At 25.2% G+C, this 27,939-nt stretch overlaps 1 protein-coding gene across 1 annotated transcript; it reads left to right on the forward strand.

Annotated features, from left to right (window-relative positions):
* The first annotated feature begins 7,401 nt into the window (after positions 1 to 7,401).
* Positions 7,402 to 26,723, forward strand: LOC127289686 (putative leucine-rich repeat-containing protein DDB_G0290503). The gene is made up of 2 exons (XM_051317775.1): positions 7,402 to 12,781; positions 26,160 to 26,723. Exons 1-2 carry the CDS (start codon positions 9,408 to 9,410, stop codon positions 26,254 to 26,256), a joined length of 3,471 nt encoding a protein of 1,156 aa, XP_051173732.1. The 5' UTR covers positions 7,402 to 9,407; the 3' UTR covers positions 26,257 to 26,723.
* Positions 26,724 to 27,939: the final 1,216 nt, after the last annotated feature.

The raw sequence follows: 27,939 nt of genomic DNA on the forward strand, positions 1-27,939 counted from the left end.
ATGGTAGTTCAAAGTATAGTACAATTACTACTAGAATAGTAGTGAAAATAATAGTGAAAATAATAGTACTTACAGTTCCATAGTAATTTTAAATAGTAGTATTTATAGTAAAATAGTAGGTTTAAATAGTAGTATTTATAGTAAAATAGTAGTTATATTAATAGAACTTATATAGTATAGTACTAATTTTAGAAACAGTAGTACTAAACTACAACGATAGTTTTAAGTAGTAGTATATTTATAGTATCTATAGTAGCTATAATAATAGTATTTATAGTAGAATGATAATAATAATAATTCTGCTTATAGTAAAATTTGTCCTTTCAAATAGTACTTATAGTACAGTATGGTAGTATTGAATATTAGTACTTATAGTACAAAGCTAGTAATTTTTGATGTTAAGTTCACATATTGCCTCCGATCATCGATCTCTAGTTTTGGTTTAAGGTTATGTTCGTTAATTTTAATCACAGCAGTCTGTGTTATTGTAACCTCTATAACTTTAAATTTTGAGGTTATGTTTCAAAAAAAAAAAAATTTTAACTTTCTTAATGGAGGCAAAATTTGGTTAATTTAATATAATATAAAAAAATATTTAAAGGCTTTTATTTAGAAAATGAGAAAAAAAATATATTATATTACTTTTGTCTTATTTTTTCCTATTTACCGCCACTCATTTATCCTTTTATAGCCCTCTTTCTCTCTCTCTCTTAAAAAGCTCTCTCAATTTATAAAAACATGACCATTTGTTTCTTATAATAATTCATCTCATCATCTCTTCATCTCCTTTTATTATTCGATTATATATAATGTTTCATACTCATATATATATATATATATATACCTTCGTCCTTAATTATTATTGTGAATTCTTTCGTGATTCTGCACAGTGTGTCGCTTATTTATATCGTGTTTTGAAATTTTATATAAACGCTGGCGCCATCGATTTTTCATAAATGTTATTATTCTACCCCGTAATAAATGCTCAAAGAGAGAGAGAAAAAGAAAAAAAAGAGAGGGGAAGGGGGCGTAACACGGTCCAATTATAATATAACTATATTATGCAAAATTACCGAAGAGAGAGAGAGAGAGGATGGATGGCATCTTTCAGTCATTCATTTATGTCAATTAAGGCGTTTTAAAGCATCGGACGAGGTATTGGACGTTAAATGGACGTTTTAGAGATTCCAAGGTTAGTAAATTATGTTACAATATTCTGTATATTTTTTCTATATGATACATTATGTTACAATATACTAAAATATGCTAAAATATGTTACAATATGTTACTATATGTTAAAAATAGGTTAAAATATCCTAAAATCCTATAAAATATGCTAAAATATTACAATATGTTACAATATGCTAAAATATGTTAAAATATGTTACAATATGTTGCATTATGATACAATATACTAAAATTATGTTCTAACAGATTATATTGTTTTAATAAATAGTACTGTATTTTATTAGGTTACATTATTTTTTTTTTAAATGTTACGTTATGCTATATTTTGTTACGTTATACAAAATTATATTACAATATGTTACATTACCTTACGTTAGAGAATATTGTGTGTTACGTAGTGTTTTAATATTTTACATTATGTTACTTTACAAAATATTATGTTACACTTTGTTATACTATGTTACTCTAACTAATATTATGTTACAATATGTTAATATTATGTCACATAATGCTACATAACGTTACGTTACCCAATATTAGGTTACAATATGTTACATCACCTAAAATTATGTTACAATATGTTACATTACCTAAAATTATATAACATTATGTTGCAATATGTTACATTACGATACATTATGATATATTACCAAATATTATGTTACAATATGTTACAATATGTTACGTTAGCTAAAATTATGTTACATTATGTTAAAATATATTATAATACCTTATACTATGTTACATTATGTTTTAATAAGTCATATTGTGTTACAGTATGTGACAATATGTTACATTATGCTGTATATTATGTTACATTATTGTTACACTATGTTACGATAAGTTACATTTTAAACAAAGCAAAAAAAAAACTTTCACCAAATCAAGCCAATAATTGATAATTACCTAAATCCGTTTACAGTGCTTATTTTTTTTTTAATAGCTTTTTATTTATATACAAGTGACTCGGGTGAAAAAAAAAAATCTTCCTCACCCACTTGAAAAAAATGTCAGGGTCACACTTGATTGTTTCGTGTCCCCTTAGCGACCCCATCACTTCACATTCAAACTAATGAGCAACAGTTACATTATGACAACACATACACAAATTTTATTTATATATATATATATATATATACTAAATACGTACATAGGTGTTGGGGTGACATTCACACGTATAGGTATTTCTCCATCCCTCTCCCCTCTCTTGAAACCAACCCTCAACCCCCTCTCTATTTATATGAAGAAAAATAATCTCCCGCGCTTGCGTCAATATCATCAACGTGTTTAATGTGCCATGCGCGTTGCTATGACACAACACATTCATTATTTCTGAATACACTCACACAGACATATACATGTAATCCTCAATTTTATGGCAAAAAAAAAAAAATTCCTCTATTAATCCTAATTTATTTGTGGATTTTATGGTTTTTAACATTTCCCCCGCCCCTTGCGCTCTTTTTATATTACGCAACAATGGTTAATTAAACCATACACATATACATATATGTTACATTATGTTACGTTACACAATTTTGTGATATAATATGTTATATTATGTTACATTATGTTACGTTATACAACATTATGTTACAATATGTTACGTTTTACAACATTATGTTACAATATGTTATATTAAGTTACGTTAACCAATACTATGTTAAAATATGATGCATTATGTTACTTTACACAATATTATGTTACAATATGTTACATTATGATACATTATACAATATTATGTTACAATATGTTATTTTATCTTACGTTAGTTAATACTATGTTACAATATGATACATTACCTAATATTATGTTACAATATGTTACATTATGATAGATTACCTTCTATTATGTTAGAATATGTAACGTTAGACAATATTATGTTACAATATGTTATATTATGTTACATTATGATAAATTACCTAAAATTATGTTACAATATGATACATTATGATACATGACCTACTATTATGTTCCAATATGTAACGTTAGACAATATTATGTTACAATATGTTATATTATGTTACATTATGATACATTACCTAAAATTATGTTACAATATGTTACATTATGATACATTATGATACATGACCTTCTATTATGTTCCAATATGTAACGTTAGACAATATTATGTTACAATATGATACATTACCTAATGTTATATATATACATATATATATATATATATATATATATATGTATAACAATAATAATTATCATTGTTTCTATTATAATTAGAAACTTAAAACATATAAATGTATATATATATATATATAGTGTAAACGAAAACTATAGACTATGGAGGTGGTTTTATTATTAGATAAAATAAAACACACCTTTTTAATCGTTCCAGTATATAATTTATGTTCTTTTGTAGCGCGCTTCTTTAAACTAACCAAAGGTCAATTACGCAATAATTTAAAAAGTTCTTGATATATATTACAAACTAAATAAACTGTCGCGCTTAGAGAATTTACTTTTCTTTTTTTTTTATTATATACATAGGTATATATAAAACCATATGTACGCAACATTAGTTCTGTCAATATAATTATTGTACATTATTTTTATTTTTCGTTTTTTAACTATGTCACTGATTATTATTATTATTATTATTATTATTATAATTATTATATACAATTTTATTGTTATAACTATTAATTTTAACAAAATTATTCAAAACAACCATTGATTTTTTGATATATATAGTAGCAATACTATTTTAAAGTAACAACCATTAATTGTAACAACCATATATTTTTAAAGTATAACGACTATTATGATTTTAAATTTAAAAATACTTTCCGTTTTAAATGTATACAAAAAACATTTGTGTTTTAAGACATTTTCCAATGTCTAAGACACCAAATGAGTCTTAAAAGTAAATTATGTATCTACCATAAATTTATATATATATATATTATATTTATATATGTATTGAGAGAGAGGGAGAGTCGTTGTACTGGTATATTTGCAACCGGTATAAAAATAGTTGCTGGGAGTACAAAAGTAGCCATTTGATTATATATTATATATATAAGAGTCAAACTAGCCGATTTCTCTAAAAGTAAAATTATATAGATTTAATTTGTGTCTTCTTTTTTTTCATATATGCATCCTATGCATCCATATTTATTGCAAGTTTTATCTATTTCTTTTTTTTTGTATTCTTTATTCTTTTATTTATATATATATATTTCTTTTTTTAGATTGTAATTTTTCTTTACTTATTTTTTTCTGTATCGTAAATTATTTCTAGAAATATAATATTATTATGAATAATTACTATAGATATGTATTACCCTATAGAAAGAAAACTAAAAAAAAGTTTACTATAAATTATAATTTTAAAATAATTTCTAGCAATAGTTATTAGAATTAATAACTAGAAATAGTAATTGGAACCAATAACATAAAATAGTTATTTAGTTACTAGAAATAATACCTAAGAAATAGTTACTAACTAATAACTAGAAACAGTTATTAACTAATAACTAGAAACAGTTACTATATAACTAATAACTAGAAATAATAACTAGAAATTGTTACTTAGTTACTAGAACGAATAATTAGAAACCGATATTTAGTTACTAGAACAAATAACTAGAAATAGTTACTTAGTTACTAGAAATAATACCTAGAAATAGTTATACTAACTAATGACTAGAAACAGCTATTAACTAATAACTAGAAACAGTTATTAACTAATAACTAGAAACAGTTACTATATAACTAATAACTAGAAATAATAACTAGAAATTGTTACTTAGTTACTAGAACGAATAATTAGAAACCGATATTTAGTTACTAGAACAAATAACTAGAAATAGTTATTTAGTTACTAGAAATAATACCTAGAAATAGTTACTACAACTAATAACTAAAAATAATACCTAGAAATATAATTACTATAACTAATAACTAGGACGAATAATTAGAACAAATAACTAGAAATAGTTACTTAGTTACCATAACTAATAACTAAAAATAGTTACTTAGTTACTATAATTAATAACTAGAAATAGTTACTTAGTTATTATAACTAATAACTAGAAATAGTTACTTAGTTATTATAACTAATAACTAGAAATAGTTACTTAGTTATTATAAATAATAACTAGAAATAGTTATACCAGAAATTCTAAAAAATGAAAAAAATAATGAATAAACGTAACATTAAAACATAACCTTAATAAAAGCACACACATTATGGAAACCAATGGGAAGCAGATGTTTGTGATTATAAAATTTAAAAAAAAAAAAAAAATGAAAAAAAAAGAAAGAAGTCACTATATTTTGCGGTATAACTAATACATTCTTGCATCATCACGAGCAAATATTTAACATGAATGGGCATCTCCACATATTTCCAGATGCATTTCTCTCCAATGGCATTTTTATACACATGTGTTCAATATATATATATATATATAGCGTCTCGTGCAAACACATGAAAAAAAAGTGCACTTGTGCACACTTCCACCATCATTCCTATACACTACTCACAATCAAAAGCATAGTGCGGCATGTCTCTTTCTCTCTCTTATTCACTTTTCTTCTCTTTCCAGATCATTCTCTGTTTCGCTAACCCCACCCTGATTATATCCTTCTCTCTCACTCTTTCCTTTGTCTCAACACTTCTCTCTCTCTATTTTTCTCTCTCTCTCTCTCTCACTCCTACCTTTCGGTCTCTCTCACTCCTATCGTTACCACTTTCGGTCTCTCTCTCTCTGTCTGTCTCTCTCTCTCTCTCTCTCTCTCTCTCTCTCTCTCTCCAAGCTTAGCGGATTATTCTCTCACTCTTTCTCTCACATTCAAGTGGGGTCTTCCCTCACTCTTTCTCTCTCTCTCTCTCTCTCTCTCTCTCCCTCTCTTAGACTCCAGGAGGTCTTCTCCCTCTCTTTTTTTTATTTCTGTCTCTCTTACACTACATGATGATTCTCTCTCTATCTTTCCCTATCTCTCTCTCTATATTTTTCTATCTCTCTCTATAATTTTCTATCTCTCTCTATATTCTTCTATCTCTCTCCTATACACTAGTATCGTGTTATCCTTCTCTCTCTCTTATATTCTAGGATAATCCTCACTATCTCTGTCTCTCCTAGAATCAAAGATGGACTCTCTCTCTCTCTCTCTCTCTCTTTCAGTCATACATACTTGTGGCCACAACCACCCGCGAATATGTATTCGTGCAAAATATATATATATATATATATATATAGAGGGACAACCGCGCGTCCGCGCACTTGCAATTCTCAACTCCTCCTTCCCTCCCCCTTCCGCCCCCGGGTACCCCCCCTTGAAATCCCTTACCCCCTTGCGCGCATTGCTCCTCTCATATCGTGGCACGTTGGCCGCAGGTTGGACTCCCGCCGATCCAGAGTTTGCGGGAAGGGAAGTAAAGAGGGTTTCAAACAAGGATGATAGAGAGTGAGTGAGAGAGAGAGAGAGAGAGAGAGAAACCAAGTGAGTGAGCGGGGGCGGCAAAAGCAAAGGCGGAGAATTTTCAGGCAGTATCTATCAAGCTCGTGTGACGGTGACTCTATACGCGAAGTAAATTCTCCTTTTTTTTCCCAACTATATACAACGGCCCCTATATATATAGATATATATATATATATATATATATACATATACATACATAATCAAAAACCTAAGTCGTCTCCCGTGATCCCCTTTTTTTCCCTCTTGTCTATATGTAAGTGTATGTGTCTCGCACTGCAAGTTACATCACTCTTAACTCTATGACAATGTCGACGTTGTTATTCTATCGTCAAGACGCCGCCGTCGTTGTCGTCACATTTTACGCGCCGGCTCATCATCAAACAACCAAGTTCGTCGACCTCAATGTTTCAATATAAATCTCCCCCCACCCCCCTCTCTCTTTTGTGTATAATATAAATATAAAAAAAAAAAAATTTAACCCAATAGTGTGTCAAAAAAAAAAAAAGTAGAATATGTCAAAAAATTTGCAAGTGTGTGTGTGTAAGTAAGTGTGTTGACCTTGAAAGTGTGTTCTCTTTTTTTTGGTGTGATGATTTTGAATTAGTGCAAGTGCGAAAATATGCGAAAATAGAAAAAAATTCAAAAAAAAGAGGAAACTGTAAATTTTTTTTTCCGTGGAAAAAGGGAGAAAATTTGTGATAGTAAAAGGTGACTTTTGCGAAAGTGGTGAGGAACTATGAGGAATTAAAGAAACTTCGAAAAATCCACTAGAACCTTCAAGAAGTTTAAGAAACTGAAAAAAAAGTATCAAGTACTTCAAAAAGTAATCAGAAATTTCGAAAAATCCACTAGAACCTTCAAGAAGTTTAAGAAACTGAAAAAAAAGTATCAAGTACTTCAAAAAGTAATCAGAAATTTCGAAAAATAACTAGAAACTTCGAAAAGTAACCAAAAATTTCGAAAAGTAACTAGAAACTTCAAAAAGTAACCAGAAATTTCGAAAAGTATCTAGAAACTTTAAAAAGTAACCAGAAATTTCGAAAAGTGACTACAAACTTCGAAAAGTTACCAGAAACTTCGAAAAGTAACTAGAAACTTAGAAAAGAAACCAAAACCTTCCAAGAAGTTCATAAAACTTTCAAAAAGTAACTAGATCTTTTGTAGCTTGACTGGAAATTTCGAGAAGTTTAAAAAACTTTGAAGAAACGACTAGAAATTTTGTAAAAGTAACAAGAACCTTTAAAAAAGTAACTAGAACCTTTGAAAAGTAACTAGAAACTTCGATCAGTTTAAAAAACTTCTAAGAAGCAGCTTGAAACATTGAAGAATAAAGCAGAAATTTTAAAAAATAACCAAAAATTTGAAAAGTAACTCGAAAGTTTGAAAAAGTAACTTGAAAGTTCGTAAAGTAACTAGAAACATTGGCAAAGTAACTTGAAAGTTTGTAAAGTAACTAGAAACTTTGAGAAATTAACTAAAACCATTAAAAAGTAAGTAGAAACATCAAGAATAATGAGAAACTTTTGAAGAAACAACCAAAAAACTTCGAAGAAGTAACTAGAAACTTCATAAAAGTAACAAGAAACTTCTAAAAGTAACTAGAAACTTTGAAAAAGTAACCAGATCCTTGAAGCAGTTTAAAAAATGTCAAAAAAATAATTAAAAAATTTTGAAGTAAAAACTAAAAACTTCGAAAAAATAACTAGAATCATAAAAAAGTTAGTAGGAACCTTAAAAAATAACTATAAACTTTGAAAAGTAACCAAAAATTTCGAAAAGTAACTAGAAACTTTGGAAAAATAACTAGAAACTACAAAAAAGTAACCAAAAACTTCGAAAAGTAACCATAAATTTCGAAAAGTAACCAGAAACATTGAAAAGTAACTAGAAACTTTATAGAGTAAATAAAATTTTTTAAAAATAATCATAAACTTTGAAGAAGCAACGGGAAACTATTAAAAGTAACTAGAAACTTCGAAAAAATAACTAATAACTTTGGAAGAATAACTAGAAACTTCGAAAAAATAACCAGAAACTTCGAAAAGTAACTAGAACCTTAAAAAAAATAACTAGAAACCTCGAAAAAGTAACTAGAAACTTAGAAAAGTAACCAGAAATTTCGAAAAGTAACTAGAAACTGTGAAAAAATAACTAGAAACTTCGAAAAAGTAACAAGAAACTTTCAAAAGTAACTAGAAAGTTTGGAAAAATAACTAGAAACTTCGAAAAAATAACCAGAAACTTCGAAAAGTAACTAGAAACTGTGGAAAAATAACTAGAAACTTCGAAAAAATAACCAGAAACTTCGAAAAGTAACTAGAAACTTTGGAAAAATAACTAGAAACCTCGAAAAAGTAACTAGAAACTTAGAAAAGTAACCAGAAATTTCGAAAAGTAACTAGAAACTGTGAAAAAATAACTAGAAACTTCGAAAAAGTAACAAGAAACTTTCAAAAGTAACTAGAAAGTTTGGAAAAATAACTAGAAACTTTGAAAAGTAACCAGAAATTTCGAAAAGTAACTAGAAACTGTGAAAAAATAACTAGAAACTTCGAAAAAGTAACGAGAAACTTTGAAAAGTAACCAGAAACTTTTGAGAAGTAACTAGAAAGTTTGGAAAAATAACTAGAAACTTCTAAAAAGTAACGAGAAACTTCGTGGATTAACTAGAAATTTCGAAGAGTTTAAGAAAAAAACCATTTGAAAAAAAAACTTCCGTGAAGTTAAAAGAAAAATTATGTTCCTAACCTAAACGAAAAAGAAAGGTGATTTTATGATTTTGAATGGAGCGATGAGTACATTGCCCAGAAGGGGTTTTGTGCCCCATCGTCAGAGGCACCATCGTCATCAACAACATCATCATCAACAACAACATCACAGTCATAATCATCGTAATGTAAAACATTATCAAGATCTTGTAACATCACCCGATGAAGAATCAGAAATTAAAAGACCCAAAGTTAATCCAATTTTTCTATGGGCATCGCAGCACGATCAAAAAATTGTCGAAGTACGCTGTGAGGATTATGATAAACGTAATCGTATTAAATTAACAAAAACAGCACAAGGATGGCGTTCAATACCAAGAACAGCGTCAAATACATACGCGGGTGTTATGAAGAAGAATTCCTCATCATCATCATCATCATCAGAAAAGGAAAATGGACCCAAAGATGACGAACAATTGAGAAGATTGGCTAATGGTGATTTAGAAGAATTTGGAATAAAGGAGAGAATTAATGGTGCTTGGATTATTGACGATGATGATAATGATGATGATGATGGTGAAAAGGAGGAAATGCGAAAAATTGATGAGGAACGTAAAAAATTGGAAATGGAGGAATTGAGAAAATTGGAGGAATTAAAAAAATTGGAAACAAAATTACGTGAGGAACGTAAAATGGAGGAATTGAGAAAATTGGAGAAATTAAAGGAATTAGAGGAGAAATTGGAACGACAACAATTTGAGGAATTACAGCGTATGGAGCATTTGAGAAAATTAGAGGAATTAATGATTAGTGGTAATCGTAATCCGGAATTAAAAAATAGAAGTGCAATACGTAAAAGAAGTGAAATAAGAAGGAATGATGAATTGAGAAAAAAAGAAAGTGAAATACAAGAGAGACGTAAAAATGAAGAGTTAAGAAAGAGAGCCGAGAGAAAGAAACGTGATGTTGTTGAGGTAAGAGAAAAATTAAAAGTTCGACATAAAAAGAAAAAAAAGGAACATGTAGTTTTGGGTTATTCGACAATTGATGGTATTAATGCATGGAAAATGCGTAAACGACGTAATGATCATCATAGAACGAAAAAAAGAAAACGAATTTCCGAGGAGAATGATGAAATTAAAAGAAAGAAACCAAAGAATATTGATTTTGATCATTTGATGCAGCCACGAGTTGTATTGGAACAATTGCAATTGACCGAAATGGACGAGGGTTTTAAGAATCGTAAGGATTTGGAGATTAAAATCAATTCGGCGATTAGACAAGATTCGGAGATTTTTGAAAATTCTGAATCTAGAGAACAGAATTCAAAATGTTTAGAACCAAAAGAATTTTTAGAATCTACAGAACATTTAGAATCAAGAGAAAATTTAGAAGAATTAGAAATAACGGAACATTTAGAAGAGGCGGAAATTTTAGAAGAACTACAAATTGATGACGAGAGAGATCTAAAAGACGAAATAGAAAGAATCAATGAAAAGGAATTAACGGAAGAGGAAAAATTGAATGATAATATTCTCAATGAATTAGAATCAAAAACCAATGAAAATATCACTGAAATTAAGGAATTTGAAAATGAGAACAATGAAACTGATATTGAATCAGTTGATCATTCAAGTGATGATGATTTTCAGGATATATTAAAAATGTTAGATTCCACATCGTTTACAAGTTCAAAACTTGTATTAAGTCTTAAATCGGCAAAAATTTTAGAGGAACTTGAATTATCATTAAATGGAATTGAAGACGATGTGGAAAAAAATGAATTTTTGGAAAATAATAATTTCCCTCCAATCAAGGAGGCTTTTCTCAATAATAATAACAATAATAATAATAATAATGAGAAGGCAAAAGATGTGGAAATATTTGACAATGAAGTGGAAATAATTGAAGCAACAAAAGATAAGGATTTGGAGATTTTAGAAACTGATAGTTCAAGAATTTTGAAAGCATTGAGAAATACACCGGGTTTATCGGTGTCGGTGACAAAATCACGATCACCTGATTCACAAATGGAAAGGGAAATTAGAATTGATGAGACAAATCGTTTGTCGATAGTAATACCTGAGAAATTAGGATTAGAATCACCTGAGAGTACTGTACAATTTCCACGATTGGAAACAGTGGAAAATAGTGATGATGATGATGAGGAGGAGGATACCCAAATAATGGATGATAAAAAAAATAAGGAACGTAAGGAGAAACAATTTCTTGAAATGAAATTACGTCGTTTAGATAAAAATTCAAATCCATTGTTACAAATTGTAACCAATGAAGCACAGGCTAAACGTGCAGGTGAAGAAATTGGTTTTCGAATTCATGAATTAATGATGGATGATTCAAAATCAAATAGCGCAGTATCACCACAACCAAGTGGTATTCCTTGTTCTCCAATTCTTCGTCGTTCATCATCAGCCTATTTAGAACGTTTATTACCAAGTCCACCGTGTTCGGTGACATGCTCCGAAGACGCTAAAAATGATCTCACTCTTAAAGGAATTTTATCATCTCCCTCTTGTTTGGAAGTTGATAAAACATCAAAAGAAGATCAAAATCAAATACTTCAATTATTACCACGTCAGCAGGAAATAAATAATGAATTATGGAAATCACAAGAAAATCAACAACAACAACAACAACAACAACAACAAATATATCAATCAAATGGACGTTCTATTATTAATAGTGCACAAAATGCATTTCTTATTGCACAACAAAGAGCCCAGGTATTTCGTTATCAACAACAATTACGTGCAGCATCAACTATTGATGCATTTCTTGATCCAACAATATCTGATAATCATCAAAGTCCAGCAACACAATTGAGACAATTATTAAAAACAATGGGTCATTTAATACCAGATCCTCTATTGGTACCAAGACATTGTTTACCAGGTTTAGCAGCAGCACCTTCAATTGAAATACCAAAATTATTAACATCAAGACCAGATTTAAGATTACCTGAAGCATTAAATAGGCCGGAATTACTAAGGGATCCGGATCTATTAGTTATATCGATAGCTCATCTTCAATTTGTTCTTGATCAGGGTCAGGATACATTTGGAAAAACTAATAATAATAGTAATAATAATAATAATAATAATAATAATAGACAGTCTCAGGGATATAGTGTGAATCCAATGATGGAGAATGTGAATAGTACTATTAGTGGAAAAAAAACAATTAATAATAGTAGTGGTAATAATAATAATAATAGTAATAGGCCAAGGCCAAAATTAAGTTGTAAACCAATTGGTACATTAATGCCGGCGCCAATTGATCTCTCGAGAAATAGGAAAAATAGTTCCTATTCATCATTGTTACGTGTACGTACTGGATTATTAAAACAAGAATCTGAAGTTAGTTCAACGGCAAGTAATATTGAGGAACATCATCAATTGTGGCATCCTTTATTTAGTCGGTGAGTTGTTTTTTTTTTTTGGGAAAAAAGTAAATTTTTTTTGGATTTAATAATTAAATATAAAAATTATTTTGTTAAAAAAGTTTATTCAATTCAATTTTTAATTGATTATAGTTGATTATTTCCAGAAAAATAATCGATTATCGATTTTTTTATTTCAAAAATAATCGATAATCGATTTTTATCTCGAAATAATCGATTAATTAATCAATAATCGATTTGTATCTTGAAATAAGCGATTTATTAATCGATAATCGATTTTTATCTCGAAATAATTGATTAATTAATCTATAATCGATTTTTATCTCGAAATAATCGATTAATTAATCTATAATCGATTTTTATCTCGAAATAATTAATTAATTAATCGATAATCGATTTGTATCTCGAAGTAATCGATTAATTAATCGATAATCGATTTTTATCTCGAAATAATTGATTAATTAATCGATTATTTTAAGATAAAAATCGATTATCGATTAATAAATCGATTATTTCAAGATACAAATCGATTATCGATTAATTAATCGTTTTCTTAATCAATAATCAAAGTTACAATATACAAATTATCGAATAATTAATCGATAATCGATTTGTATCTCGAAATAATCGATTAATTAATCGATAATCGATTTCTATCTTGAAATAATCGATTAATTAATCTATAATCGATTTTTATCTCGAAATAATTGATTAATAAATCGATTATTTTGAGATAAAAATCGATTATCGATTAATAAATCGACTATTTCAAGGTAGAAATCGATTATCGATTAATTAATCGTTTTCTTAATCAATAATCAAAGTTACAATATACAAATTATCGAATAATTAATCGATAATCGACTTTTTTATAGGATAAATAATTGATTATTATCGCATAAATAATCGATCGAGTAATCGACTAATCGATTTTTATTTCAAAATTAATCAATTAATTTATCGATAATCGATTTTTACGACATAAATTATTGATTTATTTATCGATTATTATCGACTTCTTATAGAATAAATAATCGATTAATTAATCGATAATCGACTTTTTTATAGGATAAATAATTGATTATTATCGCATAAATAATCGATCGAGTAATCGACTAATCGATTTTTATTTCAAAATTAATCAATTAATTTATCGATAATCGATTTTTACGACATAAATTATTGATTTATTTATCGATTATTATCGACTTCTTATAGAATAAATAATCGATTAATTAATCGATAATCGATTTTTATCGCATAAATAATTAATCGACTAATCGAGAATCAATTTTTATTGCATAAATAATATCGATTAATTAATTGATAATCGACTTTTTACAAAGAAAATAATAATCGTTTAAATAATCGATAATCGTTTATTCACGACCGAAATTATCGATTATTTAATCTATAATCCATTAATTTGATTTTGATTTCAATCAATTCTTTTGGTGTATGTCTATCTGTCTGTCCGTCATTTATTATAGAAATCTATTAATAACTTATTCAACCTAAAATTTAAAATAATAATAATAATAATAATAATAATGATAATAATAATTTATTATAATTATAATATGTTTAATTATAATATATTATAATTATATTTATACACGGACAAAATTTTTACCTGGAACAGCGATATGTTTCTCTAAAATAGCGAAAACTTTCACTATTTTAATGAAATATATCGCTATTCCAGTGAAACATATAGCTGTTCCAGGTAAAGGTTCTTTTTCCGTGTATAATTATAATTATAATATATTATAATTTATGTATTATAATTATAATTAATTTTTATTATTATTATAAAAATAACCATAATAATGATAATAATAATAATAATGATAATAATAATTTATTATAATTATAATATGTAAATTATAATATATTATAATTATATTTATACACACGGAGAAAAATGGAAAAACGAATAAAGTAACTTTTACTACTTTAAAAGTAAAATTCGACCTGTCCGAAGTTTCTGCGCATCTCTGGCAACTTTTACTCGAAAAATAGTAAAATTGACTATTTCTGTAGTAAATTTTACTGTTTCCGTAGTAAGTTTTACTATTTCTGAAGTAAATTTTACTATTTTTGGAGTAAAAGTTGCCAGAGATGCGCAGAAACTTCGGACAGGTCCAATTTTACTTTTAAAGTAGTAAAAGTTACTTTTTCTTTTTGTCCGTGCACGGACAAAATTTTTACCTGGAACAGCGATATGTTTCTCTAGAATAGCGAAAACTTTCACTATTTTAATGAAATATATCGCTATTCCAGTGAAACATATAGCTGTTCCAGGTAAAGGTTCTTTTTCCGTGTATAATTATAATTATAATATATTATAATTTATGTATTATAATTATAATTAATTTTTATTATTATTATAAAAATAACCATAATAATAATAATAATAATAATAATAATAATAAATGTTGAATAGACTAACTTTTTTTGTATTTTACCGCAAAGTATTGTAAAAATTACTAAAATAAGGATAGTTTGTATTTGTGTATAAAAGAAGGTGAATTAGGGGAATAACTTTTAAGTGCAAGGTTTTATTATTGGCTCTATTTCTAACTGGGTCGACTTTCTGCATCAGAAACTTACTACTATGCCCTCAACGTATTTATCTGCGTCTATGATTGTATTATATATATTGAGATTGACGGCTTTCAATATGACCCTGAGGGTGATGGGTTAAGTACGACAAAAAATACTTTAAGAATATAAACTCTTTCAAAAATGTTCGAATACAGATTTTTTTAAAAAAAATTTTTATTAATTAAAATTTTTTTTTATTTTATTCGCCTTTCAAGATGAATTTTTTCGAAATTATTATTTGATATAGGTAATTTCAAAAAAAAAAACGATTTTTCTGCAGAATTTTTAATTTAAACGAAAAATTATATTTAGAATTTCTTAATTGATAAAAATTTGCATTTTTCCAAAATTGCAAACGGCCGAAGTAACAAACGATTTTGGCGGCTTTTTTTTTAAAATCAACCAATCACAATTTTATGGATAATTTTTTGATTGGTTGATTTTTGAATATTGCCGCTAAAATCAATTGTTTCGGTTATTTGCAATTATTTTGGTTCAAATGAAAATTTTATAAATTATAAATTTTAAAAATAATTTTTCAGTCAAATTAAAAAATTTTGCAGAAAAATCGTTTTTTTAGGAAAATTCAATGAAATAATAATTCGAAGAAATGAAAAAATCGGCTTAAAAATTTAATTATATGACAAATGAAATTCCATAAAATTAAAATTTTTAATTAATAATTTTTTTAGAATCGAATTAGATTCAGAACCTAATTTAGAATGCGTTTCAATTCAAATCGCAGTCACTTAGAGAAAAGTCAATTTCTTTGATTTAAAGAAATCAGTTTCTATGACTTGTTTTCTTTGATTCAAAATAAAAAATTTTTTTTTTGAAACAAAAAAAAAGTCTTCTTAGTTTTAGAGAAAATTTCTTTGATTCAAAAAAAAAAAAAAAATTTCTTTGAAGAAAATAAATTTTGTGCATTAAATCGAAGAAATTCTAACATTGATATATATATATATATACTAGAGGGGCTACGCCCCCCTGCGCGCTTTGCGCGCCAACCCCCCTATTTTAATCATTTTTTTTTAATTTTCCATTGATCTTATTTTTCCAAATGAACCAGCTATTTCAAAGAATTATTATTACAAATTCATTGAAATCTGTATAAATATTATTAAAATTAAAATTATTGAATTTTAATTAATAAATTAATTAAACTAATAATAAATAAATAATTAAATAAATTAAAATCGACATTAAGAAATTATTTTTAAAAATAATTTCAATGAAATTGCCTAACAACCAATAAATTATTAAAAAGTCTTGAAACGAACATAACCTTTAAATTCAAGTCATTTTTGGCAGAAACTCCACCTTCACTTGCGGCTATATTGAAAGTCTTGAAATTTACATAACCTTAAAATTTATGTCATTTTTGGCAGGAAATACAGAGAGAAATGAGGGAAGGGGGAAGGACTTACTGCTTTATTAGGGTCTTAAAACAAACATAACCTCACAATTTAGGTCAATTTTTGGCGGAGGAGGGGAAATGAGAGGAGGGAGGGGGGACTTGCGGCTATATTCAGAGCCTTGAAACGAACATAACCTCAAAATTTAGGTCATTTCTGTCGGGGGAGGGGAGGGAATTGCGGCTATATTCAGAGTCTTGAAACGAACATAACCTCAAAATTTAGGTCATTTCTGTCGGGGGAGGGGAGGGGACTTGCGGCTATATTCAGAGTCTTGAAACGAACATAACCTCAAAATTTAGGTCATTTTTGACGGAGGAGGGGAAATGAGAGGAGGGAGGGGGGACTTGCGGCTAAAATCAGAGCCTTAAAACGAACATAACCTCAAAATTTAGGAGGGGGGGACTCCCCTCCCCCCTCCTAGGTCAAGAATTCTTGAAACAGCGGCGGCGGCGGCGATATCTTTTTGTAATATAGGAAGAGAAGATATATATATATATAATAAAAAATTTCTTTAAAACGAAGATAATTTTTTTTTCTGAATCAAAGAAAAATTTGTCAAAGAAATTGATTTGTTTGAATCAAAAAAAAATCTTTTTTCTCGGTGGTGAAAGTGAAAATGACACTATAAAAATTAAAGTTATTGTAAATGGAGGTAAATTAGAAATAAGAAAAAAAATAACAAAAAAGAAAAAATGGAAAATTTTTTTCCCCTTATTATTATAATATATAGTTTTAAGTGTGAATGTACAAGAATGGTGAATCGATGATGTGCGCGGGCGGTCAAAAGAAATTACCACGAAACAAAACTTGCGGTCAATGGTCTTCGCGTGACCACTATTACACGTATTTCTGAGCTGTTTTTTTCTTTTTTTTTTCTTTCTTTACTTGGGCACGTGGGAAACGTATACATATATATATATATATATATATATCGCGATCCACAATTATTTTCACTAATTTTTTTTTTTTTTCATTTATATTTAATAAAGAATCACAGACGAAATCTGACAAATTATTAACGTATAGCCAATAATACAAAAAGTTCCTCGTTAATGAATATTTTATGATTTTCATGAACTGTTCGTTAGAATTTTTCTATTGCATGTAAAAGATATGAAATTGATTTTCTTTTTGCTTTCTACAACTATAATTTTTGTTACATTTTGTTGTTATTTTTATATTTGTTACTTTTCTTGTTATTTTTATTTTTGTTAACAAATCTTTTTTGTTTCTATTATTATTTTTGCAAATGTTATTTTTTGCTATTGTTACTCTTCTTTTTTTGTTATTGTTACTTTATGTTACTTTATTTTTTGTTATTTTCATATTTGTTAATTTTTTTTGTTATTCTTATATTTGTTAACAAATTTTTTTTGTTTGCGTTACTATTATTATTTTTGCAAATGTTTTTTTTGCTATTGTCACTCTTCTTTTTTTGTTACGGTTATTTTTGTTACTTTTATGTTATTTTTATATTTGTTACTTTTTTTGGTATTTTTATATTTGTTAACAAATTTTTTTTGTTTTCGTTACTATTATTATTTTTGCAAATGTTATTTTTTGCTATTGTTACTCTTCTTTTTTTGTTATTGTTACTTTTTGTTATTTTTGTTTCTTTTTTTGTTATTTTTATTGTTGTTAACAAATTTTTTTTGTTTGCGTTACTATTTTTGCAAATGTTATTTTTTGCTATTGTTACTCTTCTTTTTTTGTTAATGTTACTTTTTGTTATTTTTGTTATCCTGTTTTGTTATTTTCATATTTGTTACTTTTTTTTGTTATTTTTATTTTTGTTAACAAATTTTTTTTGTTTCTATTATTATTTTTGCAAATGTTATTTTTTGCTATTGTTACTCTACTTTTTTTGTTATTGTTACTCTTTGTTACTTTTTTTTATTTTCATATTTGTTAATTTTTTTTGTTATTTTTATATTTGTTAATAAATTTTTTTTGTTTTCTTTAATATTATTATTTTTGCAAATGTTTTTTTTTGCTATTGTCACTCTTCTTTTTTTGTTACGGTTATTTTTGTTACTTTTATGTTATTTTTATATTTGTTACTTTTTTTGGTATTTTTATATTTGTTAACAAATTTTTTTTGTTTTCGTTACTATTATTATTTTTGCAAATGTTATTTTTTGCTATTGTTACTCTTCCTTTTTTTGTTATTGTTACTTTTTGTTTCTTTTTTGTTTTTTTATTTTTATTAACAAATTTTTTTTGTTTTTATTATTATTTTTGCAAATGTTATTTTTTGCTATTGTTCATCTTCTTTTTTTGTTATTGTTATTTTTGTCATTGTTTTTTGTCATTTTGTCATTGTAACTTTTTCTTATTTTTGATATTGCTTTTGTTTGTTATGTTTTGTTATTGTTTTTAAAAAATTTTTTTCCATTGAAACTTTTTGTTATTTTTTTTTTAATATTATTTTTGTTACAGTTACTTTTTGTTATTTTTGTCATTATTTTATTTTGTTATTTTTGCCATTGTTTATTTTTTTTTAATTTTTTGTATAATTGTTACTTTTTGTTATTCTTGTTATTGTTTTTGTTAATGTTGTTATTTTGTTTTTACTTACTTTTTGTTATTTTTTTTGGTAAATTTTTTTAATAATATTATTTTTATACAACCTCGAAAATGTAATTGAGTTTTTTTTTATCGAGTATATTATTATTGTTACTAATTTTCGCCTTCTTTTTTTTACGTAATTTGTATCCTATAGATACTATACATATATTGTGTATACATGTAATGTAAATGTAGGTTCAGTTCAACGAAAAAGTGATAAGCATTTATTTTACACTGATAAGCTATGCCCAATGAATATTATCGTATATAGATGTTGCAACTGTTGTTATTTTTTATGCTTCCTGTATATCTGACAAATGTGAAGTAAAGATAAGAAACGGAAAAAAAAATCTCTATCTATTTTTTTTTACTTCACAGAAGAAAAAAAGTTAGAATTTTTTTTTTATTTAAGACAAATTTTGTTATTTATTGATCATTTTTTGTTATTTCTGTTACTTTTGTTATTTCTGTTACTTTTGTTATTTCTGTTACTTTTGTTACTTTTTCTGTTACTATTGTTACTTTTTATAATACTTTTGTTACTTTTTATAATACTTTTGTTACTTTTTCTGATACTTTTGTTACTTTTACTGTTACTTTTGTTACTTTTACTGTTAATTTTGTCATTATTGTTATAATTTTTTGTCATTTATGTATGTTTTTCTACTTTTTTGTTACTTTTTCTGTTCCTTTTTGTAATTTTTTTTTCGTTACTTGTTTAGTTACTTTTGTTATTATTGTTTATTTTTTGTTATTTTTGTTAATTTTTTGTTATTTTTGTTACTTTTGTTATTCTTGTTAATCTTTCATTACTTGTTTCGTTACTTTTGTTATTATTGGTAATTATTTTGTTATTTTTATTACTGTTTTGTTATTGTTATTAATTTTTTTTTTCTGTTATTACTGTTACTTTCTCTATTACATTTGTTGTTATTGTTAATTTTTTGTTATTACTGTTACTTTTGTTGTTATTTTTAATTTTTTCTGTTATTACTGTAATTTTTTTTTGTTATTTTTGTTGTTATTTTTAATATTTTGTTATTAATTTTACTTTTTCTGTTACTTTCTTTGTTAATTTTTTTGGAATTACTGTTACTTTTTCTGTTACTTTTGTTGTTATTTTTAATATTTTGTTATTAATGTTACTTTTTCTGTTACTTTTGTTGTTATTGTTAATTTTTTTGGAATTACTGTTACTTTTTCTGTTACTTTTGTTGTTATTGTTAATTTTTTTGGAATTACTGTTACTTTTTCTGTTACTTTTGTTGTTATTTTTAATTTTTTTCTGTTACTTTTGTTATTATTTTTAATATTTTGTTATTAATGTTACTGTTTCTGTTTCTTTTGTTGTTATTGTTAATTTTTTTTGTTATTACTGTTACTTTTTCTGTTACTTTTGTTGTTATATTTTTAATTTTTTTCTGTTATTACTGTAACTTTTTCTGTTACTTTTGTTGTTATTTTAAATATTTTGTTATTAATGTTACTTTTTCTGTTACTTTCTTTGTTACTTTTGTTGTTATTGTTAATTTTTTCTGTTACTTTCATTATTGTTTTAATGTCAAAATTACTTATTATAAAAAATTGAATTTCAAATATCAAAAGTGCCAGAAGAAAAGAAATCTAATCAATTTGTGACTTTGTGTGTTAAAAGAATATAATATCATTTCATCAAAGAGTTTACTTGTTTTCTCTGCCTCACGTGGTTTCTGAGTCTCTCTCTCTCTCTCTCTCTCTCTCTCTCTCTCTCTCTCTCTCTCTCTCTCTCTCTCTCTCTCTCTCTTTGTATACGCGCTCTATTAAATTTAAATCCAGTTTACTGATGGACGATGAAATATATATATATATATACTATATATACACTGCAAAATATTCAAAGAGACTTCAATATATGTACTTGAAGCGCAAATATAATTTATGAGAGTTTTTTTTAAATAAATTATTATATTAAATAATTAATTAAATAAATAAAAATATTTATAATATTAGTATTTATTAATATATTATTATTATTTTATTATTATTATTATTATTAATTTATATGTAGGTATTTATAATTAATAATCCCACCCTCACCTCACCCCCCTCAAATTTTCTAAATGAAAAGGGGTTGAAATTTTTTTTGTACTGATTATTTTTTTATTTTAAAAATATAAAAGGTAGTTTAAAATGAATTTAGAATTTTTGATAAAATTGACTTGGATAACATATATATATATATATGTATATAACATGAGAGGAAGTTTTGCGCAAGTGCAGAAAGTAGAAATACCTCGATCGATCCTGGTCCTAATCCCAGTTGTGCTGTTCTCTCTCTCTCTCTCTCTCTCTCTCTCTCTCTCCACATAGTTTCCGTACATTAATAGCTTTTTGTATAAAAATAAATTTTTAATTTACGACTCTTCTTTGTTTTCAATTATTAAAAAATAAAAAAAGTAGAGTACACCTATACGAAGAAAAAAGAACCCAATGGAGTACGCTCAAATAATTAATTTAAATTTTCATCATTTCCATATATATGTTACACCAAAAAAACTTCACTTACAAAAATTCCCTTTTTTATTAGTTAATTTTGTTATTTTATTAATTATTATTATTATTATTATTATTACTATTATTATATTATTTATAATAATAATAATAATTTAAAAAAAAATAATAATTATAATGATAATGATATCAAATAATAAATAAATATAATAATAAAATTAATTAATAAAAAAAAAGAAAAATTTTGTCCCAAAAAAATTTTAATGTATGATTTTTTTTTTTCGTTTGTTACATAGTTCTTTTTAAGAAAAAAATCATAATTGAACAGAGAAAATAAATTTTGTTTTTAAAGTCTAATGACGTCAATTGACGAACTTAGTCGCGTCAATAAAAAGTGAATTTAATTATACGTGAAATTCGTTTGAGGGAATGATAATAAGAAAAAAAAAATATTATAATAGTCTAATTTCTGTATTTCAATAAACGAAGCAAAATATAACAGGAAAACGAATATATACATATATATATATATTATATGAAAAATATTTTTTTTGAAAGAAAAGTAACTATTTTATTCCCCTAGTTTTAAAAGATCCCATTTTTTTACATATCAATGAAGAAATTAATTTTTTTTTAAAATAGTTAAAAAAAAATTTTTTTTTTCTATATAAAAAATGTTTTATATAATTTTTTTTAAATATCATATTCTATTTTTGTCTTATGTGACGTAAAATGAAAATTTTTGTTTTATTGCTAAATATATATATATATATATATATATATAACAAAACATTTTACATAAGTTTCAGATATGATTGTTTTATGTAACAAATGTCAAAATAAATTATAAAGTAAATTTATGTCTACATGTGTTATTTTTAATTTTTAAATTATGCGTAAAAGTGAAGTTTTTTTTTTTTTTTAATTAATAATATCCTAAGAAAATTTTTCTGAATTTTATATATTAAAATTTTTTTTTCTTCAAATTAATATATTAAAAAGAAAAAAAAAATTAATTAGTCACGCCTCACTCACCTGAGTTAGGCCATCTAAGCTTAATTTTTTTAAGGTTATGTTCGTATTTTAACTCTCAATTGTGATTTAATTTTAAGGTTATGTTTACTGATTTTAACCTCAAAAAATACACAAAACTTCTTTTTGATCTAAAAACTTTACGTTTCTTTTTTTTAAATTTCACCTTAAATTTTTTACGTTATATTTGCCCTTTGGACCCTAAAAATTCATACTATTTTGAGGTTATGTTTGTCAATTTTAATCTTAAATCCAGCGTTTCATTGGTTCTGTATTTTTTTTTTTTTTAGTATTTTAACCCTGTTTTGCTGTTTGGCCTAATTTTAAGATTAAATTTAAAAATATCAATTTATACTTATGACGCATTTAGGTTAAGAGGATAACGATAGATTTGATTTGAGGTTGAAATCGGCTAACATAACCTTAAAATTAGGTTTAATTTATAGGGCAAGAGGCCGTTAGAAGTTATACAAAATATAAGAGCTTAAAAATACTAACAAAATCTAAAACCAATAAATTCTAAAAATAAAGGTTAAAAGTAACTTATATACAAAAATCAAAATGACGCAAGAGTAACAAAAGTAACAAAAAGTAACTTTCCCAACAGCAATAAGTACCTTTTCTCAATTTTAACAAATATAAAAAGTAACAAAACCAAAGTAACAGAATTAACAAATAGTATACCTTTTACAATAAAAAGTAAATTTCATCAATTTTAACGAATAACATAGAAGTAACTTTTTTACAAGAAAAAGTAACTTTTATCAAATTTAACGAACATAAAAAGTAACTTTTTTACACAAAAAAGTAACTTTTATCAATTTTAAAGAACATAAAAAGTAACTTTTATCAATTTTAATGAACATAAAAGTAACAAAACCAAAGCAACAAAAGGTAACTTTTACAACAAAAAGTAACAAAACCAAAGCAACAAAAGGTAACTTTTTCAACAAAAAGTAACTTTTATGAATTTTAAAGAATATAAAAAGTAACAAAACCAAAGCAACAAAAGGTAACTTTTACAACAAAAAGTAACAAAACCAAAGCAACAAAAGGTAACTTTTTCAACAAAAAGTAACTTTTATCAATTTTAAAGGACATAAAAAGTAACTTTTATCAATTTTAATGAACATAAAAAGTAACAAAACCAAAGCAAAAAAAGGTAACTTTTTCAACAAAAAGTAACTTTTATCAATTTTAAAGAACATAAAAAGTAACAAAACCGCAGCAATAAAAGTACCAATAGTAAGTTTTACAAAAATCTAAACATAAAAATAACAAAAGTAACAAAAAACAACTTTATTTATTTTTTTTTATTTTATAAAATGTTACATGTTATAATGTTAATATCTAATTTTTTTCTTTTTCTCTCTTTTGTGAAAAAAAGAGAAAAAAGTGAAATTGCAAATTTCATAATATGTTTCATAATTCCGATGAAAAATGCTACGGTTGTATTATAAGACACATTATATAGAATTCTAAATGTGAGGTGAGTTTCTCGAATGGATTTTAAAGAGAAAGAGTGAAGCCATATTCGCTTCGATCGCTAATTCATATTTCATATTGCTTAGTACTGTCTATAAGTCGTACACCTCTCTCTTCACTATTTTATATATATATATATATATTTGAACACACATATAGAAATTTATATATATATATATATATAAGAATAATAAGAAGCGACAATGCATTGTCGACTCAATTTTATATTCAAAAATGAGATGGACGTATTCAACATAGATTATCATTGACTACCGACTATCGTGGCGCGTATACGCGATATGTCTGCGAAATAATCGACTCCAAAGCCTTTACCTTCAATGTCAATTCTTGAATGCAAAAATACTTCTTTAGCTTTAATGTTTTAAATTTAGACGTCTCATGGTCTATCGGCATATTATTTTAACCTTGAAATAATTTAAAAACAATTTTTTTTTCTTAATTGTCTCATATTCTATTCTTTTTATTCTATTTAACGATACTTTATTTTAAAATATTGTTTTCTTTATATTTTATTTTAAAGTTTTTAAATTTTTTTTTTCTTTGTACGTAATTTTTTCTATTTTTTTTTTAAATTTTGATATTTATTTTGTAAATGTTACTTCTGTTACTTTTGTTACTTTTGTTACTTCTGTTACTTTTGTTACTTTTGTTACTTTTGTTACTTTTGTTACTTTTGTTACTTTTGTTACTTTTGTTACTTTTGTTACTTTTGTTACTTTTGTTACTTTTGTTACTTTTGTTACTTTTGTTACTTTTGTTACTTTTGTTACTTTTGTTACTTTTGTTACTTTTGTTACTTCTGTTACTTTTGTTACTTTTATGTCATTAAAGATTTTTGTTGCAAAAGTTACTTTTTGATGTGCAAGTTACTTTTTGTGTTACTTTTGTTGCTTTTATTACTTTTGTTACTTCTATGTCATTTATATTTCAGTAATTTATTTTTTGTTACAAAAGTTACTTCTCGCTGTTAAAGGTATTTTTGTTTCTTTTGTTGCTTTAATTACTTTTTTGTCATTTAAATTCGGGTAAAATTAACTTTTGGTTGTAATAGTTATTTTTCGCTGTAAAAGTAACTATTTTTGTTACTTTTATTGCTTTTATTACTTTTATGTCATTTAGAATCTAGTAAAACTTACTTTTCGTTTTAAAAGTTACTTTTTGTTACTTTCGTTACATTTTGTTACTTTTATGCCATATAGATTTTTAGTAAAAGTTACTTTTCGCAGTACAAGTTACATTTATATCACTGATATTTTAGTAAAAGTTTTTTTTTGTTGCAAAAGTAACTTTGTGTGTTATTTTTGTTGCTTTTTGTTACTTTTATGCCATTTAAATTTTAGTTAAAGTTATTTTTTTGTTGCAAAAGTAACTTTGTGTGTTATTTTTGTTGCTTTTTGTTACTTTTATGCCATTTAGATTTTAGTAAAAGTTACTTTTTGTTGTTTATGTTTTGCTACTTTTATGTCAATTAAAACTTTTAAAAAAAGTTACTTTTTATGTTACTTTTGCACATTTAGTGATTTAGTAAAATTTAGTTTTAAAGTTACTTTTGTTACTTTTGTCATTTAACAGTTATTTAGTAAAATTATATTTAAAAGTTTGCTTTTCTTGTTACTCTTGATGTTACTATTGCCGTTACTTTTCCAATTATTTTTATCTGATTTCAATATCATAAAAATTTATTTATATAGTAATTGTAATAACAAAAAAATAACAAAACAAAAAATTTATAATTATAAATAATCATTTTCTGTTTTTTTTTTTTGCTGTTTCAGACAAAAGAGACCGCAACAACAACAACAACAGCAACAACAACAACAACATCAACAAAATTATCAAGCCACTTGGCACACGACCACATTTGCCTCCTGACCGTTGCGATTTTGACCCGGATCTTTTGACTCCAACCTTGCGTATAATTTCATCAACAATCTAAGTATTCCCGCCAACCAACAAAGCAACTTTAAATTAACATCATTAAGAAGATAGCTATGATTTTTCATTTAAATGATCGTAATTCATCTATTTTTTGTTTCTTTTTTAAAAAGAAAAACAAAAAAAAAAATTGTCCTAATAAATAATACTAATTTTTTCGCAAAAATTCTACATATTTGAAAAAAAAAATTTAGTAATAAAATAAAATTATTAAATTCTCGTCTATTAAACAATTAATTTTTTGGGTATTTTTTAGTTTCTTAGTAAATTTTAGTTTTTAGTAAATTTCAATTTTTTTTTAGTAATTTTTAGTTTTTAGTCATTTTTAAATTAAGGTTTAGTAGAAAAAATTGATTATAAATAAATTGGAAAAAAAACATTCGATATCAAATTTAGTCAATTGAAATTAATTTAGCTAAATTTTGAGAACTAAACTAAATTTTTTTTTTGACTTACTAAATTGAGTAAATAAATTGAATTAATTCTAATTATTAGAACTAAATTTATTAATTGTAAGCTAAATTAAATTTTGTTTCTTTTAGTAAATTTTTTACTAAATTTAGTTCACTGAAAACTAAATTTAATATATAGTGATCTAAATTTAGTACATGGAATCAAATGTATTATGTACATTAAACTAAATTTAGTATAATTTAATAACTTAATTTTTGATAACTTGAACTAAATTTAGTCAGTTTAACTAAATTTAGTACATTGAATTAAATACAGCGAAACTAAATTTAATGTAGTAAACAACATTTTTCTAAATGTAGTAAATTGGATTAATATTTGGAATAGAAAACTAAATTTGGTATACGAAATTAATGTACCGAACTAAATTTTGCTAAATTTAGTAAATTGAGCTTAATTTAGTATTGAAAACTAAATTCAGTGTACTGAACAAAATTCAGTGAATTGAACTATATTTAGTATATACGAAACTAAATTTAATGCACTAAAATAAATTTAGTAAATTGAACTAAATTTAGTAAATTTAGCTAAATTAAGTAAATCGAACTAAATTTACTACATTCGATTAAATTTAGTGTATTGACTTAAATTTAGCTAAATTTACTAAATTCGGCTAAATCTACTTAACTCCACTAAATTTTCCAAGTTAAACAAAAAATTTTCTAAACTAAACAAATATTTTTTTCAAAAAAAAAAAAATGAAGAATTTTTGCTAAATTAAAAAAAAATTCCATCGTTTTTTGTAAATTACAAAAAAAAAAAAAAGTTAATAATTTATTGTTTATTTTTATATTTTACACATTTTTCAACAAAAAGGTTCGAGAGACGCTTTTAAATAATAATATTACCTGCAATATTAAAAGTGAGTGGCTTTAATCATAACGTGCGAAAATGAAGTGTCGTGTGTGGTATTATATATATCGAGCAGATGTAGTTTGATTCTGTATTTCTAATTTATTCAGATAGCGTGTTCTATAGACGCTGTTATTATATTGACTGAGTCTTTCTCTAAAGACCGTAAAAGCAATGAATTTTATATATATATATATATATATATATATATATATATATATATATATATATATATATATATATATATAAAATACATAAAATATATAAAATATATAGATAATGTCAGCAGTCAATAAG

This window comes from Leptopilina boulardi, unplaced genomic scaffold, assembly GCF_019393585.1.
Source record: "Leptopilina boulardi isolate dan_hultmark-lab unplaced genomic scaffold, ZJU_Lbou_2.1 LbouV2_5, whole genome shotgun sequence".
NCBI classification, from domain to species: domain Eukaryota; kingdom Metazoa; phylum Arthropoda; class Insecta; order Hymenoptera; family Figitidae; genus Leptopilina; species Leptopilina boulardi.

What these genes read in the sequence shown, in the direction of transcription:
- LOC127289686 (XM_051317775.1), top strand. Translation starts at nt 9,408, where the DNA reads ATGATTTTGAATGGAGCGATGAGTACATTGCCCAGAAGGGGTTTTGTG. An exon ending in TGGCATCCTTTATTTAGTCG is followed by an intron (nt 12,782 to 26,159) that starts GTGAGTTGTTTT and finishes TTGCTGTTTCAG; the next exon opens with ACAAAAGAGACCGCAACAAC.